General features: G+C 33.2%; 1 protein-coding gene across 2 annotated transcripts in view; it reads left to right on the top strand.

Moving 5' to 3' along the window:
• The window catches only part of Eps15 (epidermal growth factor receptor pathway substrate 15), a 132,184-nt gene that overhangs the window by 25,974 nt on the left and 82,601 nt on the right, over positions 1-23,609 (top strand). For both annotated transcript variants that reach the window (XM_047549323.1, XM_047549330.1), the window contains exons 2-8: positions 2,426-2,467; positions 6,344-6,433; positions 7,272-7,319; positions 9,055-9,150; positions 11,398-11,463; positions 12,151-12,276; positions 13,948-14,007. In XM_047549323.1, the coding sequence (XP_047405279.1) occupies positions 2,426-2,467; positions 6,344-6,433; positions 7,272-7,319; positions 9,055-9,150; positions 11,398-11,463; positions 12,151-12,276; positions 13,948-14,007 (528 nt within the window). The remainder of the gene's footprint in view (positions 1-2,425; positions 2,468-6,343; positions 6,434-7,271; positions 7,320-9,054; positions 9,151-11,397; positions 11,464-12,150; positions 12,277-13,947; positions 14,008-23,609) is intronic.

Here is a 23,609-nt window from a genome sequence, read left to right on the forward strand (position 1 = left end):
CAAATTGAGGCATTTTTGAGAATAAGAAATGTTACTAAAATATTTAAAATTCTATACATTTTTTGGAATTTTTTTTGACTTAATGTGGTTTTAATTGAATGGGTAGATCAATAAAATTGTTTCATTTAAATTCGATTTTCAAAAATAAAATTTTCTTAAACATTTTATTGTACATTATAATGAAAGTCTTTATATTGACTTTAGTTGCATGCTAAGAAGCACAAGCAGAATATTTTTGAAAATTACAATTTTTTAAATCATTTTTTTAAACCCGATCTGTCTATATTATATTAATCTAGTTTTAATAGTTTTAATTTTTTTCATAAAATTGCATTGTTTTTCAGAGTTGCATTTTATACTTGGTGGTTAAACTTTACAGTTGATTCTTCTCTATAATTAGAAAAGTTTTTAATTGCTAATATACTCCATATGTGCTGCCCAGATAATATTTTACTAAATGGAGAACATTCATAATTTTGTTTTTATTATTAAAAATTATAAATTTATCAGCCCCTTATTTTTCATCTGTAACTGTAGTGCCTTTTTGCCTCTGTCAAAAGTATTATCTTTGACAAATACTTTTATAAGACAGATATTGTCAAGTAAGTCTTCTCTATGATTATTTTACATGTTCCACCAAGTTTAAATGCTACCAAATTGCATGCCTTCTGTAATTTTATTCCTTTCCAGTACAGAATTAAAATTTATCCAGTTAAAAATAGGAAGACTCATGATGGAAATTCTATAATTCATGCCAGGGTTTAATTACAGAATTTCAAAATTAAATCTTCTGTGCTATTTGAGCTTTCATTTAATTTGTTCAATTTTTACCTTGCTTTTGAAGTACACATTTCAATGTCTCAGCAAACTTTGTTTATATAAATAAATCTTTGCTAAGTTTTATAAGATGAAGGGTTTTTTTTTAAATTTATTAATTGAAGACTTCAGTCTTTAATTATGGATTTCCAAGTGACTTTGAACAATATGCACCCAATATTTGGAGTAGTTAAAAACACTTCTTTATAAATCCAACCTAAGTTTCTCAGTAGTGAATCTTTTTGAAAACTCTTGGCATCAGCCCCCCTTTCCATCCTCATTTTCTTTACCTTTACCATGGAAGATGGGGGTCCTTCATAAATTCTGTTGTTTAAAAATCACAGTTCCATCCCCTGTTCAGAACTACTTGCTATTCTTTACAGATATAGCTGAGCTTTCTGTTAATTGATGAATTTATATATGCTGTAATTGCTGTGGAGAATCACTTTCTCTTCATCCTTAAAGTTTCCCTACTTTAAGTTTCTATGAAGCTTCCCAGGACTTCGTAAACCTGAGCCTTCAAAGATGGATATTCCTGTGTTGCCATTCAGATGAGATATTGTGTTCATTAGCTGACTAAAGAATCCTTTGAGCCGAGCTTGGTGGTGCTGGTCTGTAATCCCAGGGGTTCAGGAGACTGAGACAGGAGGATTGCGAGTTCACAGCCACACTCAGCAACGGTGAGGCATTAAGCAACTCAGTGAGACCCTGTCTCTAAATAAAATACAAAGGCTGGGGGTGTGACTCAGTGCTTGAGTGCCCCTGAGTTCAATCCCTGGTAGCACCCCCCCCCCAATCTTTTTGAACCCTTTGAACTGTGGTGTGAATTGAATGGCACTACCTGAGTGCTGATTATGTCAATATCATCTTTTTGTACTTCAATTTATGCATTCATTTATATTTATTTTTTTGCAGGACTAGGGGTTGAACCTATGGCATTGTGTGTGCTAGGCAACTGCTCTACCACTGAGCTACATTCCCAACCCCTCATTTGAATATTTTATTGAAGTGGTTTTTGAACTCATTTCATAGGTACCTTGGGCACTTGGGGAGGATCAGTGTTTAGGATGTTGGGCCTCTCAGCTGGTTTTAACTAAAATATTTCATCTCTTATTTGTCATCTGTTGGGTTTCTGGTAGAATTTTGCATGAGATAAAGTTCCTTTGTAAAAAACAAATTTTTTCCTTTTGGTGTTGGGATTGAACCCAGTGGTATTCCACCACTGAGCTACATCTCCATCCCTTCTTATTTTTGATTTTGAGACAAGGTCTTGCTAAATTGCTGAGACTGACCTTGAATGTGGAATTATTATGCTTCAGTCTCCTGAGTTGCTGGGATTACTGGCTTGTGCTACTACTGTACCCAGCTTTGTGTAAAAAACAATTTTAAGATTCTTATTTTATTTCTTGTCTACTTAAGCCTTTGTAAACCATGTGACTGTCTATTTTTATTCTCCCTTTCATCCTGGCCAAAAAGAAATGAAACCAAACTTAATTGAAGTCAAGGATCCTTTTTATTTTATTCGTCTTTGTTTCTTAAATATTTTTTGAATGCCAAACATGTTAATAGAAGTTTTTGAATATAATTATTATTTACTTGTTTATTTTAGTTATCAAGTGGGAATCCTGTATATGAAAAATATTATAGACAGGTAAGATTTTTGTTTCATTCTTTTCCTAGATTGAACATAAAATATACTGTCAACTGTGGATTGTATACATGTAGATTATCAGCTAGCTGGATAAATTTGACATTTCTTGTTTTTCACTTCTTGTGCTTTAGCCTCCAGCTTTGAGTAGTTAGTTATACTCAGATACAAATGTCCAAATTAATTTATAATCCAAATAGAAATGACTTTTATGCTGTTTTTAAAACTTACTAAAGTATAATTTTCACAAGCTGAAAACCATGGGTTTCATACAAATCTAAAATGAGCATGCAGACTGAGTATATCTTAGAGGTAGAACAAGTGTTTAGCATGCACAGGATCCTAGGTTCCATCCCCAGTACCACAAAGAAAGGAAAACACAAAAAAAGAGCAGGTGGAGGGAAGTCAAGGATTTTATTCAACTCATTAGTTACTGAGGGAATTGGTTAAGTATAAAAATGAGAATATGAGTTAAAGAGATTCACACTGTGCCAGACAAAATTCACTTATATTGGTATGGACAGAAATCATTTGCATTGCTAACAATTTTCTATAATTTTTAATTTATTTATTTTGGATTGAAACCAGGAACTGTCTATATCTATAGCTTCTGCCTCTTTTAGTTTTTAATTTTGAGACAGGCTCTCACTAAGGCTGGCCTTGAGGCCAGACTCAAACTTGTGATTCTCCTGTCTCAGCTTCCCAAGTCACTGGGATTACAGGCATGAGCTACTGCACCAAGCCTCGGTTCTCATAGTTAACTTCTATTCCTGCAGAGTATAGAATAGTCTTTTCAGTAGAAAGTTACTCAAGGGTGCATAGTATTCATCAGATAATCTCCCAAGGTAATAAAGAATCTCATTTGCCCGTTTCCAAGTATTAGATCATTTTTTCCTAAGAACCTCCTTACCTTATGATGATGATTACAGAAAAGACTGGTCTCATATTCGGCCTGACCCTCTACATAGTTGCAGCAAGTATTAAGTTAACCATTTTAGATCTCTTTGGTTTTGACTCGTAGACCTAGACCATAGAGTATTTAGCAACTTCAAAGTCCTCAGAATTTCTGCTTGAAAAATTTTAGAATCTGATTTATTTTTTATTCTTTAATTATTTGTTTATTTTTTAAGAGCCGAAATCTGTCTTGACCACACTGGTCTTAGATTCCTGGGCTCAAGCGAGCCTCTTGCCTTAGTCTTCCTAGTAGCTGGAATTACTAGTGTATGCCACAATACCCAGCTTGATTGTATATATTGAAACCTCTGTTATTTGTTCCTTTCTATCTTGAGTCTAGTATCTAAACCTTTAAAGATCTCTCTGCCATATTTCACCAGCACTATGTAAATTAGAATGAATTTATCACATCTCAAGGTTTCCTAGATATCTAAGGTTCTTGGCCTGCTGGTAAGTGACCTTGCTTTGCTGTCTTTGAGGCTGGGACCTTATAAGTCAGACAGCAAGCCAGTTTTCTTTTCTTTTCTTTTCTTTTTTTTTTTTAAATATTCATTTTAGTTCCCTTTATTTTATTTATTTATTTTTATGTGGTGCTGAGGATCGAACCCAGTGCCTCACACCTGCTAGGCAAGTGCTGTACCACTGAACCACAACCCCAGCCCAATAAGCCAGTTTTCTTGAGAGATTTGTAAATATTGACTCCATAGAAAGTCAGTGTTCTTCAATAGTAGCTTTTTCTATCTGAATACCAAAAACTAATAATAATATTGATGATGATGATGATGATAGTAATAATAAAAAATCATTCTTAAATTTGACCTTGATTTGCACACAAGTTATCTGATTTTATCCTTATGCAAGCAGAACAAATTATTAGATCGTTAATAATTATATTGCCATAAAAAGTAAAAACATTAAGTAAAAGTATTAGTTTTTAATTCTGATAGACCAATGAGAATTAGATGCCACTGAAAACTATTCCATTCATTTTACAAAAGCAGAGTCTACTGAAATTGAGGATTGAGATAACATAAGAAGAAAAAGAAAAATAGAACCATTAGAAATAATCCCATCAGATGAGATGAACCTCTCCTATAGTCCTGGATACTTAGGAAGCTGAAACAGGAGGATCACTTGAGCCTAGGAGTTTGGGGGCAGCGTAGGAAATATGGCAATAACCCAACTCTTAAAAAAAAAAAAAAAAAAGAGGGCTGGGAATGTAGTAACTCAGTGGTAGAGCATGTGCTTAGTGTGTGCAAGGCCATGGTTTCAATCCCCAGCACCAAAAAACCAAAACAAAATGAAAAAACCCAACTTACTTCAAGTAAATAATCATAATTAAATTTTCTTCACTAATTTATCCAGTTCTATATAATTCTTTCTTGACTGGATCTTGGGTTAGTAGTCTGCTTTCATGAAATACATCTGCTTCTAGACTGAAAAAAGAATCCTGGAAATCCTTATTTCATCTACCAGTATAGTCTGAAAATTGTCTAAGTGATATCAATTTAGAAGTCTTTACCCAAAAATCTATTTTTTGGAGTGTTAGTATTTCAGAGACCCTTCTGTAAGACTCTGAGAGTTGTCTACTTAAGATACAGATTCTAGCATATATAGCTTATAGCAGACCATCAGAGTACTACAGAAACTGCCTGTAGTTGACACAGACTCAGTGGCTGTGTTTAATTTATTATGGCAGATAATAAAAAGAATGGCAGATGGTAAAATTCTTTATTGGGATACACTACACAAATATTTCATGAGTTTGATTGATGTTACCCTGAGTACCTCTTTGTTTAGGTTATATTGGATGTGAGTATTCCTTTTCCATCCTGGTCAGGGGGAAAGCGAAGCAAAATAGTTATGGAGGATTCTAGAGACAGATTTCCCAATTCTTCCTGTACTTCTTATTTCAAATGTGAGGGATTAGGCAATTCTTTCTTTTTTGCTTAGTGCCTGATTTATCCTGTGTTCTAGCACTTAAAAGAAAGGGTTTCTCTTTTGCCTTTTTGCTTGTACTGAACTGTCTAGAATACTTTATGTATTTATAGTAAACTCAATCTTTTAACTGGCAATACAGCTATTTCACAAACATCCTAGAATAATGTTAACTTTCCCATGACTTAAAAATTTACTTGTTATATTTACAAATGGAACTTTAGGAAATTTTTGCAATAATGAGAGTCATTTTTTGGAAGTTTTTTTTTTTTTTTTTTTTTTTTTTTCCTGTTCTTGGTGACCTCATTCTGTCTTAAAGGAAAGTCCCTGTTAGTTAAATGACATATATCCCTTAATGAACTGTAGGAACTTAACACTTTTAAAAATGTTTCTTAAAGTTTATTGTGGAATCAGTGCTGGTGTTAGAGCTGTTAATGCTTTGACTACTTCTTCTCCTTTTTTTTTTTTTTTGTTTTTTTGTTTTTTTGTTTTAAGTGCTGCAGTTCCTAAGAGTAGATATAAAAGCAGAAGTCGATGATCTGAAACTGTTTGAAGAAGCAGACAACACTGGCAGCCAATTCCCATTTGTTAAAAGACCTGTCCAGGAAATGGGATGTGCTGCCTTTTTTCTTCTATTGCTATTTAAGGTTATTAGAATTGAAATGACAATCATAAAAAATTGGAGTCAGAAGATATGTGTTGAAGTTCTGACTCCACTAATTTGTTTTTACTTCCTCTGAGCTTTGGTTGCTTATTGTACTGTAGGCATGTTTAAAAAAAAAAAACAAAAAACACACAGCAAATTGCTGCTGCTGTCTATGCGCAGTACTCTACTTATAAGGCTGTCCATAAATTCCTTAGCCTTTATTAGAAAAGGATTCCTGCTCATTTCTTGAAAAAGCCAGTCCCAAATCACAGGGATGGAAGACAGGTAAAGGATGACAATTTTGCCTTTGTGTTTTTTTTCCTAAGCTTGTGTCTTTTCAGGTTGATACAGGCAGTACTGGAAGGGTGTTGGCTTCAGATGCTGCTGCTTTTCTGAAAAAATCAGGGCTTCCAGACTTGATACTTGGAAAGGTATAGTATTTACTTATTATAACTAGGTTATAATGAATATGTAGAACCACAGATTAACTACATGAAGATTCAGAAACATACCACCAAGAAACTTAGAACTGAGTCAGAGAAGCAGTTACAGTAATGGGATTGAGTGGGGCATTTGTGGCATAGTGATTTACCCTTTTGAAAAGGAAGAGGATAAATGAGGAAATAATAGTACATTTGGTTATTGTGGGGAGATAGTGGAACCTTGCCACCCACTCAGAGAGTTGGCTGTAACCCTCCTTCCTCTATATAACTGTCTCTGCTGAATGTGTGATGAACAGAGTGGGGGTTGGGAGACTTTGGAAAAAGCACAGAGATAGAAAGTCCCTCTATTATGAAATTCTAATGCTATTTATTGATATGTAGTCAAAATCCTGAAACATAACCACTATTCTTAATTTGGTTATTTGCAAATAAACATTTACCTTCTCAATTTTCCCATGAAAAAGAATATCACCTTAATAAGAATCTAAAATCAAGAACAGTATGTTTCAGTAGAAAGAGCATGTTTGACTCAGAGTTAAAACGTGAGTTAGTGAAAAAGTCATTTGAGTGGAAGTTGGAACCTGGGTTTCTTCTTACCCTGATGCCTTCAGTGTTCTTGAGCCAAGTCACTTAACCTCTTTGGGTCTTAGTATTTTTGTGAAAGGTTGCACTGAATGATTTTTAAGGGTTCTTTGAACTTTTAATTCTATGATTTTTTTAGATCCAATTATCAGAGTGAGGTTGTAAATTGTAGGGACTTAACTTATCTCTAAGATGATTTCTGTTAAAAATATAGATTGATTCTTTTTTTTCCCCTAAATTTCAGATTTGGGATTTAGCTGACACAGATGGCAAAGGCATCCTGAACAAACAAGTAAGATTCAAAGATTCATGTGAAAATTTTGAGTGATTTGTAATAAAAAAAATCAACATATTTTTATATTTTTAAGCTAAGAATTGCTTTTTTTCAACATTAGGGGTTTACAAGAGCAATTGTCATAACAGTAAAAATATTACCAATCACAAAACATTAAAATATCTGATTCCCGAAGGTTAGTGTTAGTTTGGTGACGTTGTTCCACTGAGGTTTGTTTTCTGTCCTACAGAAAGACTTTGCTCTTTAATCTTACTAATTCAATTTTCTGGGTGTATGAGGTTATAAATAAATGTTGATTTTGTTACTACACGTTAAGATGTTATTGCCCAGTACATTTGAAAGGAATCTCTTGGCTAATCAAGCCAGAGCATTCTGGCTTGATTCTGTTCCAGCAGTGACACTTGGTGCTTTGAACTTCCTCTAGTATAATCTTTATTTTGTTGCTCACTGCACATTGCAAGTGAAGTAGTATTAGCTTCCCTTATATGGAAGTTTTATTTTAATTAACTTGCCCAAGCAACTTTAGGTAACAGAACTAGAATTTCATGAAGAATTATTTCACTTCAGAGTCTATCTATGCAGTGGAAGTATACCTGATTACCAAAGAGTAATTGAATCTCTCAGAATAAGAAAAGAAAGGATCTAAGGAATACTTAGAATACCAGCATTTGAAAGTTAGAGGAGGCATAGACTCCAGCAGAAGATACTTGAAAGATCAGAAAATAACTAGGAGAGTTTTATGAAGCTCTATGGTAAAGAAGTGCTTCAGAAGGATGATAGTTTCCCAGAATGCCAAAAGAATGAGGAGATATGGGCATTAGTTTCCCTAGGTAATTGAGGAAGTTGAAATCTTTTTACAAGGAAACTTTTGGAGTAAACCAGAGGAAAAGAGGTTTTCTTGGTAACCTTTTTTTCAAGAAATTTATGAGTGAAGGCAAGGAATTATATAAATAAACAGCTTGACTTCTTAAGAAAGTTAGGAATTGAGTAAGTAGGGCATAGGTGAGAACAGGAGGTTTTTAGAAAAGTAGTGAAGGGTCGAATAAGCCACTGTACTAGGATGTTGACAAATTATAAAAATTATAGCTGGAGTAAAGTCTTTTTCTCTCACGTCTGTTCCCAGACTTGTCTCTGAATCATAACAGCTGAAGATCAGTTGCTTTAGCTTCTTTACGTTTATCTATTTAATTAGTTTTGAACTGAAACTTAAAATCCAAGGACCTTTCTGGAAGATTTATAAACATTTTGAAGTCAAGCAGTTAGACCATTGTTTTAAGTGCTACTCATTTATTTTCTGTAGCTGTTTGGAATAGCAATGATTAAGTCTCTTCAATTACTGATCCATGTTTCAAAATTTATAATCTTGCACTGAAGAGATGACTTGGTAATATTTAGTTTTTTCCTTCTATGCTCCCCCCAATTCCTTTTTCTCACTTAAATGATAGAAAACATTTTCTAACATTACATATTCTTTGAAATGTATTTATTCTGTGAAATTTCCATTATCGGTATGTATCACAGTTTAAGTATTTTCCATGTATATAGTTATTTGCTACTTAAAATGTTAGGAAAATCTTTGTACATGGGTCTTTTTTCAATTTTAAAGCAAGTGTTCTTGAAGCAAATTTGCCACTTGTTGCTACACAGAAACTCAGGAGTAATTATGAATTCTTTTATATTTTCAGATTATAAGTATGTGTGATAGATAATGGTCATACCTTTTTTTCCTCAGGAATTCTTTGTGGCTTTGCGTCTTGTAGCATGTGCCCAGAATGGATTGGAGGTTTCACTGAATAGCTTGAATTTGGCTGTTCCTCCACCAAGATTTGTAAGAACGATTTTAGATGTTAAATTGTGTCTAATTTTTAAAAAGTGATACACATGATTTGAAATTATAATTAATATATTAAAAAGAAATTTCCCCTTTAACTCTATCCCTCAGCTACATGACTTTCTTTCTTAATGGCTGCTGCTGTTATTAAATGTTTCTTGTGTATCCTTCTGAGTTACTACGTGTACATATAAAGAAATATAAATATGTATAAGTATGTATTTCCTCATTTTCTGTTAATTGTAGAATATCGACTGCTTGATTTCATAACTTTTTAAAATAACAATGTTTTCGAAATCTTTACATGTCATTGCATAAACACTTCCTCTCTTTTTTATGGCTGCATAGTATTTGTTTATATTTACCATAATTTATTTCACTTCCTATTGTTGGACTTTTTGATTGTTTCTAGTCTTTTGTTATAAAATGCTTCTATGAATAACTTTTTATGTATATTATTTTGCTTGTGCCGATACATGTGTGTATAAATTCCCACAAGTAGAATTGCTGTTCCAAAAATTTTTGCCTTTATAATTTACATGTATATTGTTTTGCTAGCATACAGTTGTTACAGTATTAGATCCTTGTCAGTTTGGTGACAAATGGTTCATAAGTGTAATTCTAATTCATCCTTTTAGTTTTATAAAGTGAGGTTGGGCAGTTTTTCTTATATTTATGAACAGTTTACATTATTTTTTTATGTGACTAATTATAGGCTATATATATTTTTCTTGAGTAGGTTTTTTTTAAGTTAAATTATAGAGACTCTTTAAAAATCAGGAAATTATTTGTCTATGTAAGCTGCAAATATATTTTGCCAGTGTGACATGTGTCTTTTACCCTTGCTTGTGATTCTCCCTGCCCCATGACTAAGTTGTTTTTTTAAGTAAATAAATTGTCAAGTTAAAAATTTTTTCCCTTTTTTTCAATATTCAAGTTAGTCCTGATTGGGTACCGATCTGGATTTAAATTTATGTTTTCAAGATGGCTACCCCACAGACCCAGTGTAGTGCATGTTGAATAATCAATCTTTACTGATTTAAAATGCTACCTCAATCATAAGCTTAATTCTCATGTATTTAGGTTTTTTTTGTGTGTGTGTGTATGTGGATTCTTTTGTTCTTACCCCTAAGCTGTTTATCTGCTGGTTTTATGTTGTTCTAATTATCATTGTTTGATAAATGTTTTAGTATGTGTTTATGGCTAGTCCTTTCCACCCTGCTCTTTTTCTTGGAAATGTAATGACTCTTCTTGGTTTTTATTTTATTCTTTTTTTTTTTTTTTGTGGTGCTGGGGATCAAACTCAGAGGGCCTTGTGCATGCTAGGCAAGTGATCTACCACTGCACTTTATACCCAGCTCTTGTTTGTTTTTAAACTTAATATTTTAGAAGTATTAAGAATTTACGGGGCTGGGGAGATAGCTCAGTCGGTAGAGTGCTTGCCTTGTAAGCACAAGGCCCTGGGTTCAATCCCCAGCACCCAAAAAAAAAAAAAAAAAAAAGAATTTACTTCAGCTTTGGGAATGTCTGCACTTCTTTGCTTAGACCTGTAGTCAAGTGTCAATATAGGGATTTGTTGCTTAGCTATATTATTAAAAAGATTTTTCAAATACATTAATCTGTCTTCAGACAGATAAACATAATAATTGGGGCATGCTATTAATAGGTTTGATGTACTTCCAACTTACAAATTTTAAGTTGGTTTATTTTCCCAGTTTTTAAAGGATAATATTGGGGAAAACTCATCAGTTAATAGGACTTCAAATATTTTTGTTAATATTCAGATATCTGCTGGGTGCAGTGGTCCATGTCTATAATCCCAGCTACTTGGAAGGCTGAGGCAGGAGGATTGCAAGTTTGAGGTCAGCCTTGGCAACTTAGTGAGACCCTGTCTCAAAATGAAAGAGATACAAAGGATTGGGGGTGCAAATCAGTGGTAAAACAACCCCTGAGTTCAATCCTTAGTAATCAAAAAAGTAATTTTTTTCAAATAACTTTATCTCTCAGTTGTAGTAGGATTTCTTCTTTAATACATGTTTTACTTAGTTCTCTATAATGATTTTTGTGGTTAAAAATGATTTTGTTTCAGTAGAAAATAGATGAATGTCCACTTACTGTAAGACAGTGTTCTAAATACTTTGAGATTCAGCATTTTGTATGTATATTTTGAAATCCAAAGACCATTTTTCTTCATTACTTATTGATATAAGGATTTCAATAATTCATGTGCTATTTACATTTTAGCATGATACCAGTAGTCCTTTGCTAACCAGTGGAACCTCTGCAACTGAGCTTCCATGGGCTGTTAAAGTAAGTAAATCCTGTTTTGCTTCCTACTTCTGAAATACATTGCAATCCATGTTAGACTTTTGTTTTATATGTATATTTAAGGACAGTAAGAAAAGTACTGGTACTGGAGTCTTTGAGGAATCTTTCAGTTCTGTTAGTCATTTTGTGACAAAAAAGTGAGGAATTTGGCCTTGACTAGGCAAATAATGAATAGAAGAAACATTTAAGATTTTAGGAAATATCTTATTATTGATAAGAAAAAGAAATTTTGCTTTGGGAAAATTGGGGGAATCTTGGTGTTTATTCCTAGAGTAGTGATGTTTAATTTTTAAAAATTCATTTCTTTTCATTTGAAATGTACTTAATACCATGTTTAGAAAGTCATCAAATGTTACTAACACTGTGTCTTGTGGATAAGGTACTTTCTTGTATGTCTGTTTAAGCGAGAGAGTTGCACTAGTTGCTTTTGTCTCTGAAATCTTTGGAATCTAACCTAACAGAAAAACAAAGATTGTTCTACCTATAAAGGGAATAGGGGACACTGAACTCTTGAGTAGAATCACTTGGAAATTATTATTTAACGTATACGATGAAAGTAAAAAATGTTTTTTAAATGTATGTTTTCTATTCTTTGAGGACTTGATTTTTATAAGTGCAATTAAGTCATCTCACCATTACTTGTCATTTTTTAAAAAAAATTTATTTTAGTGTGAAGATAAGGCCAAATATGATGCAATTTTTGATAGTTTAAGCCCAGTGGATGGATTTTTGTCCGGTGATAAAGTGAAGCCAGTGTTGCTCAACTCTAAGTTACCTGTGGAAATCCTTGGAAGAGTAAGATATTAAGTTTTAAATGTAATTTCTTATGTATTATAATTTTATATTTACCAGGAACACTTGTAGGTCATTATTAAATGTACAATCTTATTTTAAAGTTGCCTTATTACAGAATTTTTTGTTTTCTGACTTAATATGTAAAATTATTCCCAGTTTGTACTTTTGATTATTCCCTCTAAAATAAAAGTGGTTGAAGTTAGTTTTATCTGTAAACCCTTTAAGCAGGTCCTTTTTTGTGTGTGCATGTGCTGTGTGCTCTGATCTCCAACTGCATGACAGTGAGACCATCAATATTTTATGTTTGCTACTTACCCCATATATCATGGGGTCTTTGTTGTTGTTGTTGTTGTTTTTTTTTGGGTGCTGGGGATCGAACCCAGGGCCTTGTGCTTGCAAGGCAAGTACTCTACCGACTGAGCTATCTCCCCAGCCCCCTATCATGGGGTCTTTGTAAGGAATAATTTCATCTTTGAAATAATAAATTCTGCTTTCTAACTTGAACTTTCTTTCTAGATCTTTTATTTAGATGCTTGCAAGACTTTAATTCTTTGATTTCACTCAGACCTTTAAATCTTAGACTACTTTCCCTCTGTCTTTTTTTATTGTGGTAAGACGCATGTAACATGAAATTTACCATTTTATCCAATTTTAAATGTAAAGTAGCATTAAGTATACTACATTGTTGTTGTTCAACCATTACTGCCATCTATCTTTATAACTTTTTTCATCTTGTAAAACTAAAATTGTCCTCCCTCCCCTTTTTTAGCTGGCCTGGGGATTGAATCCAGGGCCTTGTGCATGCGAAGGTTCTACCACTGAACCACATCCCCAGCCCTTCTCTCTATTTTTTGAGATTATTTTTTCCTCATGCAGCTTGGTCACACACACACACACACACACACACACACACACACCTATAATGCCATATTCTCTTTCCAACTCCCTTTGCCACAGTTTTCTTCCATCTCTCCTGCCTCATGAAATCACACATTCAATTTTTTGTTTTGAATTTTTCTTCGTTTTAAAGTAATTTTTTAAAAAATCTGATATATTTCATATTTCTTCATATTTCAAACCTTATCTTCTCTGTCTAAACCTCTGGCCCTTTCTTTAATTCCCTGCCTGAGCAGATTACATAGGGTCACATCCTGGCTGCACTGCTTCTTAGTTGACTGTGGGCAAATAATTAGAAAACCTCGTCTCAGTTTTCTGATCTTTAAAATGGGCATATTTTCCAGTTTATAGGGTTGTAAGTATCAAATATGATAATGTAAGTAATGTACTCACTAGTACTGATAATAACTGCTAGGGTAATGATGATGATGACATTACCACCATAGTACTTATACTACTACTGAATGAGTATTAACTTAGATGGGGGGGCTCAATAAATATTGATTTAAAAAGCTTTATTTTTTTCCCACTATTTCTCTACTATGTGGTAAGAGTTGTAAACTGTAAGTAATTGTGTCATTTTATTCCTTGAATCTAACCTTTTAGTAGCTTCCCATTCCAATTAAGAAAAATTCAAACTCCATTCAAGGCTTTTAATGACCAGGCACTTGCTTACCTCCACTTTTATATTTCACCAGTATACTTTCTCTCTCTGTCCCCAAGCAACACATGAAATAAAAGAACATTGATATTTCTCATTTTTCTCTTTTTAAGGTTTGGGAGTTGAGTGATATTGACCATGATGGAAAGCTTGACAGAGATGAGTTTGCAGTTGTAAGTAACTTAATGTTCTTAAAATATGAAACATCTTAATGGTTTTATCATATGATTTCCCCTTTTAATTAATCCTTGAAGGAAAACTGTATGTTTATCAGATTGTTGGGATAAACATGTTTACCTAGAACTTATAGGTGGTTAATAAATATTTTAGAATAAATGAGTAACAAAATATGTGTTTTGCTATCTTTATTTGGCTTTAAAGTACATTGGGATATATACTTTTGGTTAAGTTATTGTAAAGATGCTGAGTGGTAATATCTTTTATCCCAGATTTGATGAATTATCTTAGCACCTGCATCCCCCAGTTTTTAGATTGATATTATTAAAAGGAAATATGAATAATGCTTTAGTTACATTTCATTTACAAAGACAGACGTTTTGACATTTTCTCTAATAAAACCCATCTGAAGACATGTTATCTTAGTAATTGGATAGTTCCAAGTAAGGCATTTATCTCTTCCCTAAAGATTGGCAAAAAATTCTGCAGTGAAAAAATTCTGCATCTTCTCCTCTGTGGTAAATTTCTAACTCCCCTTAGGCTTTCTTATTTGGAAATTTGTCTGTTCAAATTTTCTGTTTTTTTTATTTTGCTAAGGAATTATCTATTTCTTTGACTTCAAAACTTCTTACCACAAATTGCATTATTCTTTCAGTATCTTCTGAGTTCCTCATTCCACATCTTAAGCATTTGTAATTTTGCCCCCCCTTTTTTTGTTGTTGTTGATTTAATCTATTATATAGCTTATTCATCTTTCAAAAGACTTATCTTTTGGATTTATTTATCTTTCTGTTTTGACATTTTATTTTCATCCTTTTCAGCTTATTTTCTTCTTCCTAGTTTCTTTTCATTTACTTTGTTTTTCTTTTAAAATTGTTTTAAATTACTTCTTTATTTTTCATCCTAATATTGAAATCATTTAAAGGATGTTTCCCCAGAATATAAGTTTAGATGTGGTCTATATGTGTTAGTACAAAGTGTTTTCTTCTTTCTACTTTTCAGATAACTTTTAGTGTAGTTTTCTTTGATCATCTGTTTAGGAATATGTTTTCTAATTTCAAAGTAGTTAAACTTGTTTGGCTTTTGATACATATGTATGTACTTTTAATTTGGTTGGATTAAGACTAAAGAATGTACTCTATAGAATATCTACTTTTTTTAGTGGGGGCAGGGACAAGGGGGCAGGGAGGATGGACATAGGGATTGAATCAGGGCTGCATGCATGCTGAGCAGGTCCTCTAGTACTGAGCTATATCCCCAACCCTAAAATCTCTACTTTAAGAAGTTCGTTAAGGTTTTCTTTATTGCCAGCTTCATGACATTTTTACATATGCCCCATAGATAATGCCAGCATTTCTCTTTAGAGGAAATTAGACTTCTATAAATCCATTATACCAAATTTATCAATTATGTAGCTTCTCTTTTTCTTTACTTTTCTTTTTTTATTCCTTTCATAAATTTCATACTATTTCCTTCCTTTAAAAGCCAAAAGAATTTTTAAAGCACATTTTGGGGCTGGGGTTGTGGCTCAGTGCTAGAGTGCTTGCCTAGCATGTGTGAGGCACTGGGTTCGATCCTCAGCACCACATAAAAATAAATAAATAAATAAAATAAAGGATTGTGTTTATCTACAACTGAAAGAAAAAATTAAAAAAACAAAAACATATCATGTTTTAAAATATAGAAGCAGAATTTTAAAGTGACTTGAATTCATAGTCATAGTTCCTAGTCATTTTTGTTTTGATTTGAGTAACAGTTGGAAAATAGTAGAGGACACATTCTGACAATGGTGATAGAAGTTTTTCCAGTTATATATCAGGGGTTAAGTCAATGTTTGTGAGATGTTTTGGGGAAAGAGGGCATATTGAAAAAATTTGTATGTGATGCATTATGAAACCCTGTCACGTGTAAAACACTTTATTTTTGGTACCAGGAATTGAGCCCAGGGGCACTTAACCACTGAGCAATATCCCCAGCCCTTTTTATTTTTTATTTTGCGTCAGGGTCTTGCTAAGTCACTTAGGGCCTTGTTAAGTTGCTGAGGCTGACTCTGAACTTGTGACCCTCCTGCCACAACTTCCTGAGCTGCTGGGATTACAGATGTGCGTCACCACACCCAGCCATGTAAATAAATGGTTTTTGTGTTAAGAATATTGGGCCAAAATCTTTGCTTAGTAAGATGTATTGAGTAAGATTTTTTCCTACTAAGATAAAACATTTTCAATTTCAAATGATTATTTGTATTACTACATTTAGAATACAGGGAGAATAATGATATCCTCATTTGATAAACAGTATATGCTAAGGTAATTAAATAAACACAGTGTATCTTACATGCCCTAAAGCCTTTTCTTACTCAACTTACTTTAAAAAAAAAAAAAAAAAAAAGAATCTTTATTAAAAGGATAATTTAAGAATAATAAACACATTTGCAGGAAAGCACAATTTAAATTTTTTTTATTTCATTTTTTGGTATGGGGGATTGAACCCAGGGACACTTAACCACTGAGTCACATTCCCAACCCTTTTTATTTTTTATTATGAGACAGGGTCTCATTAAATTGTTTAGGGCCTTGCTAAGTTGCTGAGGCTGGTCTCAAACATGCTCAGTTTCCTGAGTTGCTGGAATTACATGCGTCTCACCTGGCTTAAATTTTATTAAGTAGTAAACATCCCTTTATCTTTTCTTAGACTTATTAATAGCCCTTTTTTACATTGCTTTCTATCTACATTCTTTAGAAAATTTTTCAACTTTAAATTCTAGCTTGTGTGATTTGATATACTTCTGTGCTTTTTTTGCCACCTGATATTTCTTGTTTATTGTGTATCTTTCTCGAAAATGGAGCGTTTCTGTTTTTAATATTTTACCTAATTCAACAGTTATTTATGATGGTAAATGTATTGATTTTATTTCCCTTACAGTGCCTATTTATTTTACATTATGTTTCTCCTTTTTTTTTTTTTTTCTGTTGTCGCTGATGAATTTTGATTCCTCCCTTTTCCCCCTTGTTAATGTAGAAATTCTGTTACAATTTCCTATTCCATTAACAGTTATTCTGCCTTTTTCTGTACTCTAACATAGTACAGTATTTATGAACAGGATTATTCACCCTCACGCCAGTAAAATGAGGCATTTAGGTTATTTTTATTTTTCTGTTCCCCATATCTTCTAGATTTAGAATATTCTGTGAAAACTCAAATTCTAGCTTTTGCTCAGTTAATTTACTTCTTTTAGTTCTATAATTTTCTTTATAGTTTTGTTCAATATTAATAGTTTTACTAGCATTCTTTTGGTTTAGAATTTGTCTGACATATCTTTTTCCTTCCTCTTACTTTTACAAATGGAGCAATATAATCAATCTGTACTTTTTTTTTTTTTTAATTCTTTCTTGAGATGGAATATCCCTATACTGTCAGAATGACCCTGAATTCCTGGTTTCTAGTGATGTTCTTGCCTCAGCTCCCTGAGTAGCTGGTACTGTAGGCATGTTACCGCACACAACTCTATACTATATTTTTAAATTAAAATTGCTACAATATTAGTAATTTAGTTAGTAAAAACAAAACTAAGTCATGTGACTTGTCTGTTTATTTACAATCATTAATTTTAAAAAAGTGAATTTTAAGAATTAGTCTTTTAAAATATTTTTTAGCTGAAGGTGGACACAATACCTTTATTTTTTTTATTTATTTTATGTGGTGCCGAGAATTGAACCCAGTGCCTCACGCATGATAGGCAAGTGCTCTACCACGAAGTCACAATTCCAACCCAAGAATTAGTCTTAATGTTTCTTGAAAACTGAAATAATGGGGCTGGGGTTGTGGCTCAGTGGTAGAGTGCTTGCCTAGCACTTGTGAGGCACTGGGTTTGATCCTCAGCACCACATAAAAATAAACAAAATAAAGGTATTGTGTCCATCTGCAACTAAAAAAAAAAAAAAAAAAGAAAGAAAACTGAAGTAATTTAAAAATATTTTTGCAATAGTGAAATAACTAAGACCTGAACATTTTAAATTACCTTTCAAAATAATGAATTGTTAACATAGTTTACTTATTCATATAATCTGCCCTTTTAGACTATGACAATTTCTATTTTGCAAGATATTTTTGGTTGAAATATAACATAGGTTCCCCAGGATTATCTGATTTTATTAACAAACCAAACCTGGATTGAATATAAGAATCTTTATGTTCAAGATCTACCTTTAAAATTCTTACCAATTTTCCCTTGGATTAAATGGTGTAATTTGTTCATTTGTTTCAAAGATCCAGTATAAAAATGAAGAATAAGGTGTGTTTTTGTTGTTGTTATTTTAGAAATAACTTATTTCAACCTAGTACAGTGGTGTGTACCTGTGATTTCAGCTCCTTAGGAGACTGAGGCAGGAGGATGTAAAGTTTGAGGCCAGCCTGGGCAACTTTGTAAGACCCTGTTACAAAATAAAAAAAGATCTGGAGATATAACTCAGTGGTAGACTGTTTGCCATGTGCAAATCCCTGGGTTCAAACCCTAGTAACTAACACATGCAAACATTTATTTCACTAATGAACCAAAACTTCATTAAACTTGAATCTTTGTGTTCTAGATTTACCTTTAAAACTCTTAACCAGTTGGGATTTTAGGTTAATTTATTGTTTAATTGGAATCAATGAAGTCAGATTCTAATTTGTATAACTTCTGTTGCTATGTGAATCTTTAAGGAAAGACCCTTATTTCTTTTCAAATGTAAATTCTTTTTTTAAAATTTTAAAAAATTTGTCCTAATTAGTTATACATGACAGTACAGTAGAATGCATTTTGACACATCATATATAAATGGAGTATAACTTCTCATTCTTCTGGTTGTACGTGATATAGAATCATACCAGTTGTGTAATCATATATGCACATAGGGTAATAATGTCTGTTTCATTCTACTATCCTTATCCCCTCCCCTCCCTTTACTCCCCTCTGCCTAATCCAAAGTACCTCTATTCTTCCTTAGCCCCCAACCCCTTATTGTGAATTACTATACACATATCAGAGAAAACATTGGACCTTTGGTTTTTGGGGATTGGCTTATTTCGCTTAGCATATTCTCTAGTCCCATCCATTTACTTGCAAATGCCATAATTTCATTCTTCTTTAAGGCTGAGTAACATTCCATTGTGTATTATACCACATTTTCTTTATCCATTCATCTGTTGAAGGGCATCTAGGTTGGTTCCATAGTTTAGCTATTGTGAATTGAGCTGCTATAAACATGATGTGACTGTGTCACTGTGGTATGCTGATTTTAAGTCCTTTGGGTATGACCTGAGGAGTGAGATAGCTGGGTTCAAATGGTGGTTCCATTCCAAGTTTTCTCAGCAATCTCCATTCTGTTTTCCATAATGGTTGCACCAGTTTGCAGTCCCACCAGCAATGTATGAGCCTACCTCTTTCCCCACATCCTCATCAACACTTATTGTTACTTGTATTCTTGATAATTGCCATTCTGACTGGAGTGAGGTAAAATCTTAGAGTACTTTTGATTTTTTTCTCTAATTGCTAGAGATGTTGAACATTTTTCATATATTTGATCGATTGTATTTCTTCTGTGAAGTGTCTGTTCCGTTCCTTAGCCCATTTATCAATTGGGTTATTTGGTTTTTTTGGTGTTGTTTTTTGAGTTAGTGCTGAGGTGCATTTGGTAAAGATTTTTTCCCATTCTGTAGGCTTTCTCTTCACATTATTGATTGTTTCCTTTCTTGAGAAAAAGTTGTTTTAGTTTGAATCCATCCCATTTGTTGATTCTTGATTTTACTTCTTGTGTTTTAGGAGTCTTGCTAAGGAAGTCAGTTCCTAAGCCAACATGGTGAAGATTTGGGCCTACTTTTTTTCCTAGTAGGTGCAGGATCTCTGTTCTGGTACCTAAGTCCTTGATCCACTTTGAGTTGAGTTTTTTGCAGGGCAAGATAGAGTTTAATTTCATAAATGTAAATTCTTAATTCTTTTTCACATTTTTTGAAACCTAGTGGTTTAAGTAAAAATTTAGAGTCTAGAAAAATCTTTGAAAAATTATCAAGTGAATTTGTAAAGTGTTAGTTAGCATGGGTGTTCTGACCACAACCAAAGTGACTTTTGAGACATTTATATGTGTATATATGTACACAAAAATGTACTTTTAAAATTATATCTACCCTCTTGAATGTGGATTTTCTGTGACTCTGCTTCAGTATTTTATATAGTCATTGATGAATAAGTTGATTAGAGAATAAAGCTATTAGAAACACGTCTCCTTGAATTTTCCTTCTGATCCACTTAACTTAGTAGAAGGTTTCTTTTTTTTGGGGGTGGGTGCTGGGGATCGAACCCAGGGCCTTGTGCTTACAAGGCAAGCACTCTACCGACTGAACTATCTCCCCAGCCCCGAAGGTTTCTAATAGGGCATCATTAAAGGGGCTTCTTGCAAAAGTGCAAAAAAAAAAAAATATTCTAAATGCTTCTATGCATGTGCTAGTACATTTCAGTTTGAAAACTGACTGCAATTTTATTTCTGAGTATGATGCAGTTACTGTCTTTATTTATGCCAGACTTTTAATAAGATAAAGTACAATGTAATAAGAAAACAAACCAGCAACACTAAAAGTATTCTGTCACTTTTTTTTTTTTTGGTGAAAAAATTTGGGGTTTAGTTTTGTCAGGGAAACTTTTCAAGAAAACATGAGATTAATACTATTTAAAAATATTTAAAAATTTTTATTATGTTTTTATTTAACAATTTATGCCAGTTTTAAATTTTATTAGTTATTTCTTTTTTTTAGATTAATACTTTTTTAACCTTCAAAAAAATGTGTTGTTTATTGGCAGCAAATGGCTAACATTCCTGTTTTGTTTTAGTGTTCACTTTTTCAGGAAGTGACTTCTGTCTGCAGCAAGCAGAGTGCTGATCTTTAATGTGCATGCTAGTCACTTCTCTTAGAAAAGTGCCAAATACTACATACGTTATGAATTTGGTTGAAACGGTGTGCTAGCCTGATTGTTTTCTTTCTGGAGTTTCAAATTTTTTGGAGACAGAAAATTTTTATTTTCCTAAAACAGACCTTGATTGAACTCATCTGAGTTGGCTAATGCATGGGTAGAGAATCTGGTTTGGGTCAAATGGGTAAAGTTGGTTTCTGGATGCTGCACCAGAATCACCTGGGAACTTGTTAGCCTGCAAATTCTTTGACCCAGCCCTAGGAGAATCAGCCTTACTGATTTCAAAATTCTGAGTATAGGGCTATCAATCTGTTTAAGTAATTCTGATGTCTGTTAAAATATTGAGTGCTGGGGGCTGGGGAGAGAGAGCTCAGTCAGTAGAGTGCTTGCCTTGTAAGCACAAGGCCCTGGGTTCAATCCCCAGCATCCCCCCCAAAAAATATATATATATATTGAGTGCTCATGTTAAACTTTAGCTTTATCAGTTGTTTAAAAAAAAAAAAAAAGCATGGTGTTGTAAAGTTACATGTGTGCTGCTGGTAATGCTGATGAAATCTGGATAAAGTAAGAGCATTGTCGTCAGAAGAGCTTGGTTTAAACTCTACTATATGACTTCTTTAACATATTGGATTGGGCATCTCTAAGCCTTGTTTTCTTCATTTGTAAAATATTAGGAATCAGAATTCCTGGATCAATGTTGTTGTATTGGGAGCTCAATAAATATTAATTTGATAGCTCCACAAAACTTAACTTAAAATCATAAACAAATATCCTCTTGGGAGAATTATAATTTTCAGTGGAAGAAGAAAATCAAGAAGTATACAGGCTTTCTCCTAATTGTTGCTGGAATCTTTTTTTTTTTTTTTTTTTTTTTTAATTTAATACTACAGATTGAACCCAGAGGTACCTAACCACTGAGCCTTATCCCTATTTATTTATTTATTTATTTATTTATTTATTTTTGAGACAGAGTCTTGCTAAGTTGTTTTGGGACTTACTAGGTTGCTGAGGCTGGCCTGGAACTTGTGATCCTGCTGCCTCAGCCTCCTGAGTCACTGGGATTATGGGCATGTGCTACGGTGCTTGACTCTGCTGCTGGAATCTTTCTAGAGATTCTAAGCTATTTGGAGTAATTCATATGCTTAAAGATAGTCATGGAAACTTTAAAAAAAATCTGTTCTTTCTCTCCTTTTTTATTTTTTAAAGCCATAAAATCTTTTCTTTTTTTTTTTTTTTTTTGTGGTGCTGGGGATTGAACCCAGGGCCTTGTGCATGGTAGGCAGGCACTCTACCCACTGAGCTATATCCCCAGCCCAAACTTTTCATATTCTGCAAGTGTTGCAGGTGTCTCAAATCCTTTAAAATCTTCTAACTTATGCCCTGAGAAATCTATAGACAAGTTGTCCCACTTTGTGTACGTGCTTTAAGTATTTGTTAAGAACATTTTAAAACAGGTAATACATTCTCATAGTTCAGAAATCAATACAAGGAGGCATTCCGTGAAAAAAAAATTCAATTCATTCTTGTCCTCAACTGCTCCAATTACCCTACTCTCTAACCAGGTATTTTTATTTTTCTGTTTCTTTTCCTAGAATTTCTTAATGCAAATGTAAACAAATATGAATAATTATTTCTTCCTTACCACAAAAGATAGCACACTGTTCAACACTATGCTTTTTCATTGTAGATGTTCGAGTTTCTTTTCACATACTCCCCCATGATTCTTTTTTTCCTGATCTACTTTATTGGAAGACTATGTACAGTAAATTGGATCCAATTTAAGTATAAAATTTGATGAGTTCTGACAATCATATATCTGTTAAAGCTCTATCATATTTAAGATGCAGAATGTTTCTGCATTATCTTTCTTTAATTGCTTCATAGTATTTCATAGTATGGATATACCATAGTTTTGTCTGTTTTTTTGCACTGGGGATTGAACCCAGGGGAGCTTTTCCACTGAGTTACATCCTCAGTCCTTTTTTTGTTTATTTATTTGAGACAGGGTCTTGCTAAATTGCTAAGGGTCTTGCTAAGTTGCTGAGTCTGACCTTGAGCTTGTGATCCTCCTACTTCAACCTCCCAGTTGTCAGGCTTACAGGTGTGTGCCACAGTGCATGGCTATTCCATAGTTTTAAAAAGTGTATCTTTTATTGATGGACACTGGGTTCTGACACAAACAAATTTGCATTTACTAACCTTTTTCATGCAGCATTTCATATGTAGGCAAATAAGTCTAAGTATGGGTTCCCAAATGTGAGATGGCTGAGCCAAAGAGAAAATACCTTTGCAATTTGGTAGATGTTATCATAGTGGTGATATTAATTTGACCTCTGTAGGGGAGGAAAAAGAATTTTCCCTCTACCCTTTTAAGGTCTTGGCTGGGCTCTTTTAAACAAAAGATTTAAAAGAAAAGCAAGTTTATTAACTTGTTTATTTCCCATGTACATGGGAGACAATTCAGGGAAAGAGTAGCTCTCAAAGAAGTGGCTTAAAACTCAGGTTTATGTAGCATCTTCAACACGAACAATAAATTTTTAGAGAAGTGATAAGATAAAAGAAAAGGACCTTGAGTCTGTAGGGGTTGCAAATTGTAGGGAGATAGATATATGTGAAGTTAATGGTAAACAAAGTCTAGATAATAGGAAAATTTGT

The sequence above is a fragment of the Sciurus carolinensis genome, chromosome 1, assembly GCF_902686445.1.
Source record: "Sciurus carolinensis chromosome 1, mSciCar1.2, whole genome shotgun sequence".
In the NCBI taxonomy this organism is placed as follows: domain Eukaryota; kingdom Metazoa; phylum Chordata; class Mammalia; order Rodentia; family Sciuridae; genus Sciurus; species Sciurus carolinensis.